The 15,190-nt window shown below is 44.2% G+C and overlaps 1 protein-coding gene across 1 annotated transcript in view; it reads left to right on the forward strand.

The window, feature by feature from the left end:
• The first annotated feature begins 4,305 nt into the window (after positions 1-4,305).
• Positions 4,306-15,190, forward strand: part of pdcd4b (programmed cell death 4b) — a 46,568-nt gene continuing 35,683 nt past the window's right edge. Inside the window, exon 1 of the mRNA XM_041209340.1 lies at positions 4,306-4,398. Within this exon, the coding sequence (XP_041065274.1) occupies positions 4,356-4,398 (43 nt within the window). The 5' untranslated portion in view covers positions 4,306-4,355. The remainder of the gene's footprint in view (positions 4,399-15,190) is intronic.

Below are 15,190 nucleotides of genomic sequence, written 5' to 3' on the forward strand. Positions count from 1 at the left end.
GCACCTTGATGAACCAGGTGGTTCTATGCTGAACAATTGGTAGCATTCTCCTCCCAGTCAGTTGTGGTGTTAATGCCTCTGTGCTTTAGGGTGACCTTGAGCATATCCTTATACCTTTTCCTTTGGCTGCCCTTTAAGCGTTGGCCAACAAAGAGCTGTGAGGAGAACCTGCTGAGGGAGGAGGTTTTGGGGCATCTGGACACAATGGCCCATCCATCAGAGTTGTTTCCGCAGGAACATGGCACAAGGGTAGGCCAGCAGTGACCTGAAGTTGTTTTGCCAGACAAAGCTTGCCTCCTTTTGGATTCCACAGAATATTGAGTGTTTGGGCCTTTTTTGAGTGTCTCCAGCAATCATGTTAAGGATATTATTTCGGATGGGACCTATCATCGGGGTTTTCAAGTGATATTTGTTAGTACTTGGAATCCTTGGCTGCGTTTCTCAAAAGCGCTTGCTTTTATATCAAAACTATTTTTCAATGATCTGGAAAGTAACCTCAGTTAGCAAGGTCCTTTCTCTTTGGATCTTGGATTCAAATCGAGACTAAACTGATAGGGCGAAAGTTTTTTGTATTTGTTAGCTGTAAGAATCTTACATGATACAAATGCAGAGTAATTGTAAAATATAAAAACTGATAGCAAAAGCTTCTACAAGTATATAAAAGGAAAGAGAATAGCTAAAGTGAATGTTAGTCCCTTGGAGGATGAGACTGGGGAGTTAATAATGGGGAATGCAGAAATGGCAGAGACGCTTAGTCAATATTTTGCCTCAGTTTTCACAGTGGAGGACACTATACCACCCCAATAGTAAAAGGTAGTGCAGAGGGTATGGAGAAGAACTTATAACAGTCACCATCACTAGAGAAAAAGGACTGAGCAAACTATTAGGGTTAAAGGGCGACAAGTCCCCAGGACCTGATGGCCCATGTCCCAGGGTCTTAAAGGAAGTGGCAGTGGAGATAATGGATTCTTTGACTATAATATTCCAAAATTCCCTGGATTCTGGAAAGGTTCCAGCGGATTGGAAAAATGCTAATATATTGCCCTTATTCAAAAAGGGGGGGAGACAGAAAGTTGAAAACTATAGACCAGTTAGTTTAACGTCTGTCATTGGGAATCCATTATTAAGGAAGTAGCAATGGGGCATTTGGAAAGTCAAAATGCAATCCATCAGAGTCAGCATGGTTTTATGAAGAGTAAATCGTGTTTGACTAATTTGCTAGAGTTCTTTGAAGATGTGACAAGCAAAGTGGATAATGGGGATCCTATAGATGTAGTATATCTGGACTTCCAGAAGGCCTTTGATAAGGTGCCGCACAAAAGATTAATACACAAGATAAGATCACACAGAGTTAGGGGTAATATATTAGCTTGGATAGAGGATTGGCTAACCAACAGAAAGCAGAGAGTCGGGATAAATGGGTCTTTTTCTGGATGGCAAGCTGTAACTAGTGGGGTGCCAAAGAATTCAGTCCTTGGGCCCCAACTATTTACAATCTATATTAGTGACTTGGATTCAGGGATAGAAGATAGTATAGCTAAATTTGCAGATGACATCAAAACAGGTGGGAAAATAAGTTGCAATGAAGAAATAAGAAATTTACAAATGGGTATGAAGTGGTTAGGTGAATGGGCCAAAATGTGGCAGATGGAGTTTAACGTGGGTAAGTGTGAGGTATCCATTTCGGTCGGAAGAGTAAAAAGGCGACTTATTATTTAAATGGAGAGAAACTTCAGAATGTTTCAGTGCAGAGGGATCTGGGTGTCCTCGTGCTGAAAGCTAGTATGCAGGTCCAGCAGGTAATAAGGAAGGCAAATGGAATTTTGGCATTTATTGTTAAAGGAATAGAGTATAAAAATGGGGAAGTGTTGTTGCAACTGTACAAGGCATTAGTGAGACCGCACCTGGAGTACTGTGCACAGTTTTGGTCCCCTTACTTGAGGAAGGATATAGTTGTATTGGAAGCGGTTCAGAGGAGGTTCACTAGATTGATTCCAGAGATGTGGGGCTTGTCTTATGAGGAGAGATTGAGCAATTTAGGCCGATACTCGCTAGAGTTTAGAAGGATGAAAGGAGATCTAATTGAGGTATTTAAGATGCTAAAGGGGAGAGACAAAGTAGATGTGGAGCGAATGTTTCCCCTTGTGGGGCATTCTAGAATGAGAGGCCATAGTTTTAGGCCAAGGTGTGGTAGATTTAAATCAGAGATGAGGTGGAATTACTTTTCTCAAAGGGTTGTGAATCCATGGAATTCACTACCTCAGAGAGCAGGGGATGCCGGGACGCTGAATAAATTTAAAAAGGAGATAGACAGATTTTTAATTAGTTACGGGTTGAAAGGTTATGGGTAGAGGGTGGGAAATTGGAGTTGAGGCCGAAATGAGATCAGCCATGATCATATTGAATGGCGGGGCAAGCTCGAGGGGCTGAATTGCTGACTCCTGTTCCTCGTTCTTATGTTCTTAATTTGTAGTAGTCATGGGCCTGCAATATAAAACTGACCTGAATTCAAAGCAACTTGACTACTGAAGTGCAAGTGAATCCCTCCAGCGAGAGGGAACCAATAGTAACCACCAAGGATTTGCAACCTGGCCAGGGATCAGATTCCACGTTACAACAAAGAAAAAATATTTCAGATGCTGGAAATTTGAAAGAAAAGCAGAAAAGGCTCAAAAGGTTAACTCTGTTTCTCTCCACAGAAACTGTCTAAATATTTGCAACTTCTCTAGTCTTGCCACACAATTGAAGTCACTCATCCCCGCTACCAGTTTAGCAAATCTTCTCTGCATCCTCTCCAAGACTGTGACCTTCTTCCTAAAGTGTGGTGCCCAAGAATTGAAAACATTACTGCAGCTGAGGCCTAACCATTGTTCTGCAAAGTAATTTCCTTGCTTTCCTTCTCTATCTTACAAAGCCCAAGATCCCCTGGGCTTTGGCAACATCCTTTCCAACTTGTCCTGGCCAACCACCCCTTCACTTGCAGTGCGGCGCTGGCGAATCATCCAGCCTAGGTGGCAGCACTGAGACAATAAACCCGGTGGGGAAGTGATGAGGAGGTGGAGGAGGGGGGAGGGGGAGGGGGCGGGGCGAGGGGAGGAGGGAGGGGCTAAAGATGTCTTCACCCTTATTTTTGTTTTTGTTCCCTGGACCACTGACGGGCGCTGATTGGTCGCTGGGGGAGGGGGGGGGGGGGGGGGGAAAGGTGTGGTGGGCGTACTCCGGTCTAGGCCTTGCCGCAATTGGTCCGATGCGCGGCGGCGGCGGCGACGAATGAACAACGCTGTTGCTGCCCACGTGACCTGAGGTCGCGGGGCGGGGCGGGGCGGGGCGGGGGGCAGGAAAAACAAATCGAAGCGACTGGAAGGCGTTGAGTCGACGGGAGATCGGGTTCGGGGAAGCGGCTGATGAGATTGGAGAGTCTCGCAGCCAAGAGCCCGGGATATTCCCCACTCTTTCCCCCCACCCTCCCCCTCCCCCTTCAACTTCCCCCCGGTCCTTTAATTATCTATTTAAAATACATATTCATACATAAAGGGGACGGGAGAGAAAAAAAAAAGGCGGCCGTGCCCGAATCACTGAACATTTCATTTCATCCCCCTCCCCCCCTCCCCCTCCCCCTCCCCCGGCTCGGGCGGAACAACGGGTTTGTTTTCGTTTAATTGGAGCCGCTGCGGGGGGTGGGGGTGGGGGTGGGGAGAGCGGGGGACAGAGCGGAGCGGGCCAGAGGGGCAGCGGGAGCCATCCCGGAGGAACATCCCTCACCCAAAGGTCAACCCTTGGACTCCAACCCCCTCCTCCCCCCCCCCCCCCTCACCCCCTCACCCCCCTCACCTCTCACCCCTCACCCCCCTCACCCTCACCCACCCCCTCCCCTCTCACCCCTCACCCCCCTCACCCTCACCCACCCCCTCCCCTCTCACCCCTCACCCCCCTCACCCTCACCCACCCCCTCCCCTCTCACCCCTCACCCCCCTCACCCTCACCCACCCCCTCCCCTCTCACCCCTCACCCTCACCCACCCCCTCCCCTCTCACCCCTCACCCCCCTCACCCTCACCCACCCCCTCCCCTCTCACCCCTCACCCACCCTCTCACCCCTCACCCCCCCCTCCCCTCTCACCCCTCACCCCCCTCACCCTCACCCACCCCCTCCCCTCTCACCCCTCACCCCCCTCACCCTCACCCACCCCCTCCCCTCTCACCCCTCACCCCCCTCACCCTCACCCACCCCCTCTCACCCCTCACCCCCCTCACCCCCCTCACCCTCACCCACCCCCTCCCCTCTCACCCCTCACCCCCCTCACCCTCACCCACCCCCTCCCCTCTCACCCCTCACCCCCACCCACCCACGTCAACATGGCAACAGAGGCAGAGGCGAAATTCAGCAGCTCTCCAGCAGGTAACTTGTGAGTCTGAGACTTCGGCCGCTGGGGTCACGGTTTTAGTCGGGTTTGCATCGTGTCTAGTTTTTAAGTAGAAAAGGAATCGTGCTCAGGATGTGCAAGGCAAACGCCTGGTTTGGTTTTTAAAAGTTATTTTTTTTTTCCCCCCTTGTATTTTACCCTAATTGCATCTCTTCGGGAAGGTGAAGTATTTTTGTTAGGCGGTGTGATGTGTTGATCCCTCTCTCCCCCCCACAATGTATGTGATGTGTTGATCCCTCTCTCCCCCCCACAATGTATGTGATGTGTTGATCCCTCTCTCCCCCCCACAATGTATGTGATGTATTGATCCCTCTCTCCCCCCCACAATGTATGTGATGTATTGATCCCTCTCTCCCCCCCACAATGTATGTGATGTATTGATCCCTCTCTCCCCCCCACAATGTATGTGATGTATTGATCCCTCTCTCTCCCCCACAATGTATGTGATGTGTTGATCCCTCTCTCCCCCCCACAATGTATGTGATGTATTGATCCCTCTCTCCCCCCCACAATGTATGTGATGTATTGATCCCTCTCTCCCCCCCACAATGTATGTGATGTATTGATCCCTCTCTCCCCCCCACAATGTATGTGATGTATTGATCCCTCTCTCTCCCCCACAATGTATGTGATGTATTGATCCCTCTCTCTCCCCCACAATGTATGTGATGTATTGATCCCTCTCTCTCCCCCACAATGTATGTGATGTGTTGATCCCTCTCTCTCCCCCACAATGTATGTGATGTATTGATCCCTCTCTCTCCCCCACAATGTATGTGATGTGTTGATCCCTCTCTCTCCCCCACAATGTATGTGATGTATTGATCCCTCTCTCTCCCCCACAATGTATGTATGTGTTGATCCCTCTCTCCCCCCCACAATGTATGTGATGTATTGATCCCTCTCTCTCCCCCACAATGTATGTGATGTGTTGATCCCTCTCTCTCCCCCACAATGTATGTAATGTATTGATCCCCCCCTCTCCCCCACAATGTATGTAATGTATTGATCCCCCCCTCTCCCCCACAATGTATGTAATGTATTGATCCCCCCCTCTCCCCCACAATGTATGTAATGTATTGATCCCCCCCTCTCCCCCACAAATTATGTGATGTATTGATCCCTCTCTCCCCCACAATGTATGTGATGTATTGATCCCTCTCTCCCCCACAATGTATGTAATGTATTGATCCCCCCTCTCTCCCCCCCCCACAATGTATGTGATGTATTGATCTCCCCTCTCTCCCCCCCCACAATGTATGTGATGTATTGATCCCCCCTCTCCCCCACAATGTATGTGATGTATTGATCCCCCCTCTCTCTCCCCCACAATGTATGTGATGTATTGATACCCCCTCTCTCTCCCCCACAATGTATGTGATGCTATTATTTCTTCAGAAGTAAGTAAAGTTTCAGAGAAACACTTTGCATGAGCATGTGCTGTGGCGGAGCCATTGGTATTTGGTTTATTCCTTCCCCAATATGTACAGTGGGCTGGGTAGTTATAAGAACTTGTAAATGTTTTTATTTTTGGGGCGACCACTTTTTGTTTTCGAGGATGTTGCGACTATTGATTTGCTTTTGCACTTTAATCGGCTGTGCGATTGCACGTGCGCTACTTCTGTTTTGACCCATGATGATTTTAAACTATAACAAGTTGTGAACTCATCCCGGCCGCTCAAGTTGGCGTTCATTTATTTCAGTAAACTTTTCTTTTAAGATTTAAAATGGTCTTTGCTAAACTACCCTGGTGACCTTGCTGCTTTACGTATAACTCAAGAAGTTGTTTATTTGGCATCTGTAGGAGTGAAAGCCACCTTGTTTTTGAATGCATCTCTGCGTAATGAATAACTTGACGCTTTATTTTGAAGTGCAGTACCTGGATGGGTGGATGAATGCAATAGTTGTTTTACAGATGGCAGTAAATGACTTCAGGGTTATTTTGTGGCTTTGGCTGAAGGAGGTTTGCTCTCCAGAGTATTCGGTGCTCCCTCTTTAAAGACTACACAGTATTATTCAATGTCATAAAGGTAAAATACTGCAGATGCTGGAAATCTGGAACAAAAACAAGGAATGCTGGAAAAACTCAGCAGGTCTGTGACAGCATCTGTGGAGAGAAAGACAGAGTTAATGTTTCGAGTCTGTATGAAGAATAGTCAAACGGATTTGAAGCATTAACTCTGTATTTCTCTCCGCAGATGCTGTCAGACCTGCTTTTTCCAGCATGTTTTTGTGTTTGTATTATTCAATGTCAACCTGAATCTCTGGAATAGGTAAACTGGGCTCACCTCCAACCATGCAGCTCTACCTCAATTCCAATTCCTGAAGTTCGGCTTGAGTCTACAACTAACCGAGCTAGGCTGTCACTTTTATTGGTGGTGCGATTGAGATTTCACTGTTCAAATTTTTCCAAATAAGTTTTATTTAAAATGCCTCTTGTTGGACCATTTTCGATGTAATTGGATGTAACACACCACGTCGGTGTTGTTGTGCACCTGCAGTTCTTTTCCCAGCAGGTGTGTGGTAGTGACGGCGTTAATGTCTATCACTGTGGGATAAATGGTGGGACTAACCAGGGTGAGTGATGGGCCTTCTAACCATTTTTAAAATGTGGCACAGAGATGGGTCTTTTAAAGCTAATTTCATTCTTGTTCTGTTGATCTTTCCTATGCATTGCCAGTCTGCTTTCCTGACATCCAGGCCAGTTTTCTCTGGCGAAACATTGGAAATTTAGAAACCATAATCTTCCTTTTCCGGCCCCCCTAAAATCCATATTTTGGTACCTCCAGACCCAACTGTCCCAATGATTTGCACCAAATTCTATTCACCTATTTCTGCACCCCCCCCCTCCCCCACCCCCATGCTTTCTGCCTGACATTGTCTCATAGTCCCCAGAGACCATGGTTAACATTCTCACCCTTATTTAAATTACTTTGTAGTTTGGTCCCTCCCTATCTCTCTCTAACCTATTCTAGCTTTACAGCCCTTCACAAACACTGCAGTCTTCCTGAACGTGCCCTTGGCAGCTGAGCTTTTGGTTGTTTCGGCTCTAAGTTCTGTGTTTTCCTTTCTAAACGTTTCTGCTTCCATCTTCACCTCCTTTAACATGCTCCTTAAAGCCCATCTCTTTGACCAAGCTTTTTGTTAACCCTCCCAACATTTGACTCCCTTTGTCTCTGTACATTTTTGTTTGTTTAGATTTCTGTGCAACATATTGGGACATTTTTTTAGTGCTTATAGCTATACAAATGTAGGCTGTCTCATTTGAGAGTAATTTGAAATTTCTCCATAAATTTCTCTGAATATTACGTTTTACAATTGGCTTCGTCACTACCAGTGCAGTAAAGATAGATCCATGGCTAGATTGAAGAGTAATTTATTTATTTCACGTTGACTGGTCAAATTGCCCCATGAAATTAATTGGAAATCAACATCACCAGGTTAACAAAAATATCAAAACTTTGCTGAAGTTAATGAGAAACCGATCAGTGATTCAGCTTGATAGATTTTCAGCTCCCTCATATTGTTGGTCTTCGTGATTTCCGTGCTAGTTGATCCCTGTTTAAACCTTATCAGATATCAGAAAAGATTAAAATAAATATTAGAAATAATTTTATGGGGTGAGGTGATGCTGACATTCACTTTTTAGTGCTCAGCTATATTTTTGTCTTGAAGGTTTTCTTGTCTCCTTGTGAATCCTGAATTCCAGCTGAGGATGTGGATTTCTGTTGGCACCTGCAAAAGTCAAGCATGTTATAGTGCAATCAGTTGTCTCCTACTTGTTTATTTTCCCTTTTCCCCCCTCCCTTCAACTTTCCAACTTCTGTCAATGAAGCACTTTGTCTTTTCTGCCTTTTTGCAGCAGAGTGCATGATTCATCCCATATAAATAGTGAAAGTAGTGCAATGTGTTGCAACATTTTGTTAAATTAACAGCTTTCTTGCATTCTTAGCCAGGGAGTGGCTGTTTCGACAGCTCTCCAAAGGATTGTTACTATGCTGATCTCAATAATGACTAGAGATTTCATTTAATTTTATATGTCTTCACTTTGAAAAACTGTTATGTAACTTGCAAAATTTCCGTATGTGGCTGGCATTCCAATTGGAGCCTTTTTTTTTTGCAAAAATATACTTTATTCATAAAATGTCTAAAAGAACATTACAAAACTTTTTAAAATGGCCATCACAGTGCAGTGATATTCAAATTTTCTACCAGTTAAAGAGCCATGTTTTCCTGTTTCAGGCTGCTATTGCAGCAGCTGACATGTGCTTCTACTCTCCTTACTACCACCTGTAAGGGGTTCAGTGAGATAAGCTTCAAAGCCATTCTTATGGTTATAAAATTGTGTTGGAAGAATTCCCAAATGGGGATGATCTTCTGTCTTCATTTGGTTTATAACCTTTAGTAGCCTTTTATGAACTCAGAATTTAGTAGCAGCGGTGCTGTTAGCATGCAGATTTATCCAATCCTTGTTGGCCAGAGACCAAACTTTATGTATCCTGATTGTGCAACAACCAAACTGTTTTGCACACTTCAAATCACTATTCTGAAGTGTCCAAATAAGAACTCTACGTAACTCCCAACTGGCTAATATTCTAATTCTACTGTAACATTGGTCATGAAAATAAGCTAATTTTTTTAAGCCTCTGCTTTTTAATTAAATGAACTATTTAAATAAATGCTATTCTACTTTTGGGGTTTATAAAGAGCTGTGCTTTTTTGAATATGGGCCTCAACCTCATTGAAAAACACTGGGAAGTCTGCCACATCCTCCACTCATTCCCAAAATGCTTTGTCTTCCACCTCCCCTCCCCAAAAAAACACTCCCTTTGGACCTCCTCTCTGAAGGTGCTGAGTTACAGGTACAGTTCTATGTCCAGCATTTTTCACATGTAATTAGGCAGGAAGCATCAACAAACTATTAAATGATGTGGCCATGACAGCCAAACCTATTTCTACCCTCAAAGACCTTCCACAGGTCCTACTAGATACCACCTTTCTATCTTCCAGATCCATAGCACAGAGTGTTGAGGCCAATTACCTTCATTCCTACAAGTGTCATTCTGTAACTGAGCTGGTAGTCTTTTACCTCTGAAAACCAAGCTGAGTTTGTGAACTCACAGTAAACAAGTAGGAGACAACTGATTGCACTATAACATGCTTGACTTTTGCAGGTGCCAACAGAAATCCACATCCTCAGCTGGATTTCAGGATTCACAAGGAGACAAGAAAACCTTCAAGACAAAAATATAACTGAGCACTAAAAAGTGAATGTCAGCATCACCTCACCCCATAAAATTATTTCTAATATTTATTTTAATCTTTTCTGATATTTGATAGGGTTTAAACAGTGTGTATTGCAGGGATCGACTAGCACGGAAATCACTAAGACTAACAATATGAAGGTGCTGAAAATCTATCAATCTGAATTACTGATCAGTTTCTCATTAACTTCAGCAAAGTTTTGATATTTTTGTTAAACTGGTGATATTGATTTCCAATTAATTTCATGGGGCAATTTGACCAGTCAACGTGAAATAAATAAATTACTCTTCAATCTAGCCATGGATCTATCTTTACTGCACTGTTAGTGACGAAGTCTATTGTAAAACATAATATTCAGAGAAATTTGTATCCTTTGTACAAAATTTTTTGCTGTCCATAAACAAAATGTATTACTCTGGCCTTAATGTAGCCTGACTGACCCTTACTGTCTTTACTTCTCATTACCAGCTGAGCAGTCAAGGGACCTCACTTCTTCTAGCAATTTTAAAATAAAAAGTTTGTAGAAATGTTCTTTAGTTGAACAACAAACTTTATTTACAGAGCTGCTGGATTAGCTGCAGGGCTCTAGCAAGGTTACAATGCATTCTCTAGACTAAGAAAACTCCACCCCTTACAAACTTCCCTGTGCTCGGTGCTGATTGGCTGTTCTGACCACGTGATCTTTACTCAGTAAGGCTGACCTTAAACCAACAATCACCACATCCCTCCCCTTTAATTATTTGTTTTACATTCCTAACTTAAACAAATTGCTTAATACAGGTGAATAGAAAACAATATTAAAAATCTTAAAAATAGTCACACTGGCACTTTGTCATGAATTCAGATTGCACTTATATACATAGGTCCAGTAATTACAAATCAAGCCTTTGAGGAGGTTTTCTGTTCCGGCAGCATAATTCTATAGCCTGAAGCTCACCTACGGGATCAATACGAACAATAACTGTAATAACGGGTGTCTCTTCTTGCACAGGCAGTTCATCAGTATTTGATTCGCATGAAACTTCAGTTATGCCTGTAACAGGTCGATCAGGTATTTCGGTGCTTACGGGCTCTAACATTCCTTCGTAACAACACTAACTGTGGAAGTGTCTCCTTGCTGCTCAGGCGATCCGCGTCTTCTTGAACGATCCGCTGTTCCATGTCCACTTGGTATGAAAGGGGTCTGGTCTCTCAGACAATCATTCCTGGGATTCCACTTGGACCATACCAAAGTCTCTTACATTTATGGCTTCACCTACTATAAATTTCCAAGTTCTACTGTGCAAATCATGACTTGTTTTCTGATTATCTTGGTTTTTCTCTACCCTCCCTGGTAAATTTGGAAATGCGAGGCTCAGTCTTGTTTGAAGACAACACTTCATAAGCAGTTCTGCTGGTGGAACTCCCATCATTGCATGTGGAGTTGTGCAGTAGCTAAGAAAGAAGTGTGGGAGTTTGGTTTCCAAGGTTCCTCCTGACAATTTTTTTAATCCTGACTTGAAAAGTTTGGATGGCTGTCTCGGCTAGCCCATTTGATGCTGGGTGATAAGGCGCAGTTTAGATGTATTTAATGCCATTTAGAATGCCATTCAAGTTTTGAAATTCAGCACTTGTAAATACGGCTCCATTGCCTGAAACAATGACTTCGGACATTCTGTGAATCGAAAAGCATTGGTGTAACCTTTGGATGGTAGCATGCAACGGAGGCGATTTCACCTCAAAAATTTCTATCCATTTTGAATGTGCATCGATTGTGAGCAAAAGCATTGTGCCTCGGAATGGACTCATGTAGTCTATGTAGATCCGCACCCATGGTCAGCCAGGCCATTCCCAAGGGTGTAGTGCGGCTGTGGCTGGCAACTTTTATTGCAGTTGGCACTGTTAACAGCGCTTGACTAATTTCTTGATATTTGCATCTATACCAGGCCACCCCACACAATTCCTGGCGAGCATTTTCATTTCAGAAATGCCAGGATGAGTGTTGTGTAATTCGGTTAGAAGCAGTTTCCTGCCTGTTACAGGAAAAACTGCTCTCGCTCCTCAGAATATGATTCCATCCCGACAACTCAATTTGTATTTGCGGGTAAAAAAAAAAATGGTTTCATTTCCTCGGAGACTGGTTCATTTTACCCATCCTGTAAGTATCTGGTGTCTCATTTTGGACAGAAGCGGATCTCGATTGGTTCAGTTCCTGATCTGCTTCATGCACATGGGCAATGTGTCTAAAAAAAGGACAATTTCCTGGAATATGAGATACTTTCTTGCAAGGGTAGACAGCTAAGGGCATCCACGTTTGCCATGTGTATCCCAGGTCAGTGCTTGAGAGTGTATTCACAGGCGGACAGAATTAATGCCTGTCTCTGAGTTCCTGCCGAGGCTATCGGCAGGTTAGCCTTGTCTTCTTTGAAAAGGCCCAGAAGCGGTTTATGATCAGAGACAATAGTTAAGTGCCTGTCCTGTAAGTACTGGTGGAATTTTCTAACTCCGAAGACTGTTGACAGTCCCTCCTCCTCTCTGCGAATAACCTTTTTCGGCCACTGAGAGGGTTCTTGATATGTAACCTATTGGCCTTTCAGAGCCATCGTCCATTTCATGGGACAGTACTGCACCAATGCCTATGAAGAGGCATTGCAGGTCAGTGTCAATTCTTTAGTTAGATCGAAGTGCACTAACAAGGTTGAGGAGTACAGCAGATGTTTTACTCTGTTAAGGCTGCCTCCTGTGGAGATTTCCAGCACCAACTATGGTGTTTCTTCAGCAATATGTGCAAGGAGGCCAGTACAGTTGATAAATTGGGTAAAAATCACCTGTAGTAGTTCAAATCCCTAAAAACAATTTTCGGAGATGTTTGTGGGGGGAGGCGCCTCCTTTACCAACTTAACTTTTTTGTCCATGGGGTGTAATCCTTGTGCATCTACACGGTGGCCCAGATAGGTAACCTTGGTGGCTTAGTGCATTTCTCCTTTTTAGGCGAACTCCAGCTCCCAGAAACCTTTTAATTACTTCTCCTAAGTTTGCTAAATGCTTGGCCTCTGTTGATCCAGTTATGAGGACATCATCAAGGTATACTACAACCCATGGTAATCTGTGTAGCAAACTCTCCATCGACCTTTGAAATATTGCACCTGCCGAGGACATGCCTAAAAGTAGGTGTGTATACTGTAACAGGCCTTTGTGTGTGTTTATTGTGACATACCCCCAGGATGTGTTATCTAACTCAAGTTGCTGGTACGCGTGGCTCATATGCAATTTAGTGTAGGATTGACCTGCCAACTTTGTGTACAAGTCTTCAATTCTTGTCCGATTAACCGTTAGCTTATAATCGCTGCAAATGTGGATGGTCTTTTCTGGTTTCAGTCCAGGGACAATAGGGGCTGCCCATTCTGAAAATTGAACCGGCTGTATGATGCCTAGTTCCCCCAACCTGTTGAGCTCAGCATCCACTTCTTTTTCTCTTAAGGCATATGGGACTGGTCTTGCTTTAAAAAGTCGGGGAGTTGCCTCTGGATCAACATAAAACCTTCGCTTGCAAACCTTTGATTTTTCCTAATTCTTAACAATTCTAGCAGTCCTCCTGCTGGCACTTGAAAAATTTTGCACCAGTTTAACTTGATTTCTTTTAGCCAATTGTGGCCCAGAAAGCCCTTCCCTCAGTCACTATTATTACTGGGAGCTGGGCTGACTGCTGTCTTTAGCTCACAGGTACCATGGCGATGCCTTTTACTTTTATGGAACTGGGAGGAAGTTCTCTCCAGGCTTAAGGGTTGGGTACCTTCTCTCAAGTACTGAAATGTGTGCTTGCCCATCACTGTGGCTGATTCCCCTGTATCCACCTCCATTACTAGAAGCTTCCTGTTTACATGGAATGTGACAGTAATAGGGTCTGCCTTGACTGCTTTAAAATCAAAAAGAGAATGAATGTCAGGATCAGTTATTTCAGGCTCTTTTACATTATGTACTTCTAACGTCTTTGCTGAATGGTTACTTGGCAGCCTGGACTTGGCTCTGCACTGCTTTATCAAATGACCTGTTTTGCGACAGTAATAGCACTCGGCCTCCTTAAATCTACATGCTTCAGGAGTGTGGTTACCCCCACATTGATAACATTTCAACTTCAGGATCATTATCTGATTGCCTCTGGTATATTTTTTTAGATTTCTGGGTGATCGGGAATGATTCCCTCCTTCATGGATTCTTCTGTGGTTTTGGCACCATACCTGGCTGCAGGTTCCTGCCCTAACTAGTAAACGGTGCTAAAACAAAACAGAATTACCTGGAAAAACTCGGCAGGTCTGGCAGCATCGGTGGAGAAGAAAAGAGTTGATGTTTCGAGTCCTCGTGACCCTTCAACAGAACTACAAACGTGCTGTTTTGCAAGCTCTATAGCTCCTGCAAATCTTTTTCAGCGCTTTCCATGGCCAGTGCTATCTCCATTGCTCGTTTAAAATTTATCTAGACTTCTGCCAGCAATTGACGCTGAATGGCATCATTGCGCATGCCACAAACTAACCGATTCTGTAGCATGTCATTCAAGGTTGCTCCAAAATCTCAATGCTCTGACAGTTGCTTCAAGTTAGCGATAAGTTGCGATCGATTCATCTGGGGCCCTCACCTTCATATTAAATTTGAATCTTTGCATAATGATTGATGGTTTGGCCTGAAAATAGCCCTTCACAAAATCCACAAACTCACTGAACAATTCGGAGTTGGGTGCACTTGGGGCTGTGAGACTGCAAATAAGGTTATAGATTTGACTCCCACAGATGCTCAAGAAAATTGTTTTGCGCTTTGCCTTCTCCCCTATTTCCTTGGCCTGGAAATAAAACCCAAGGCAGTTGATTTATTGAGTCCAGTCCTTCATGGAGGAGTCAAATGGGTCGATCCTTCTAAAGAGAGGCATCCCAGCTGAGTATATTTTTTTCCTTCTTTAAAACGAGATACTCTCAGTTGTAGGGAGAGAGGCAGTGCAAGGATAATTTATTCTCGTCGCCAGATGTAGAAATGTACTACCGAAAGGCTTCTTTAGTTGAACAATAAACTTTATTTAGAGCTGCTGGATTAGCTGCAGATCTCTAGCAAGGCTACAATTCACTCTCCAGACTAGGAAGACTTTATAAGCTTCCTCGTGCTCAGTGCTGATTGGCTGTTCTGACCATGTGACCCCTACTGAGTAAGGCTGGCCTTAAAGCAGCAATCACCACAAAGCTGATTGTAGAATCTTAGTTAATGCGCACCGGGAAGCTTTACAACTCTGCGGTTTTGTTCCCGTACCGCCTTGTCAACAATCCTGATTTCAGGAATAAGTGTCTATTAATGTGAGAATTCAGGTCAGGTCTCCAACCATCAGTTTTAATGCATGTGAAATGTAAAAAGTGGAGCTATGCAGTAATGTAGAGATATTTACCTTAACAATAATTCAGTGGAAATACGCTTAATTTAGAAGTTGAATTCCTTAGTCTGCAGTTACAAATCATTTTCTCTGATATGTGGTGTATCTGGCCA

The sequence above is a fragment of the Carcharodon carcharias genome, chromosome 17 (genome assembly GCF_017639515.1).
Source record: "Carcharodon carcharias isolate sCarCar2 chromosome 17, sCarCar2.pri, whole genome shotgun sequence".
NCBI classification, from domain to species: domain Eukaryota; kingdom Metazoa; phylum Chordata; class Chondrichthyes; order Lamniformes; family Lamnidae; genus Carcharodon; species Carcharodon carcharias.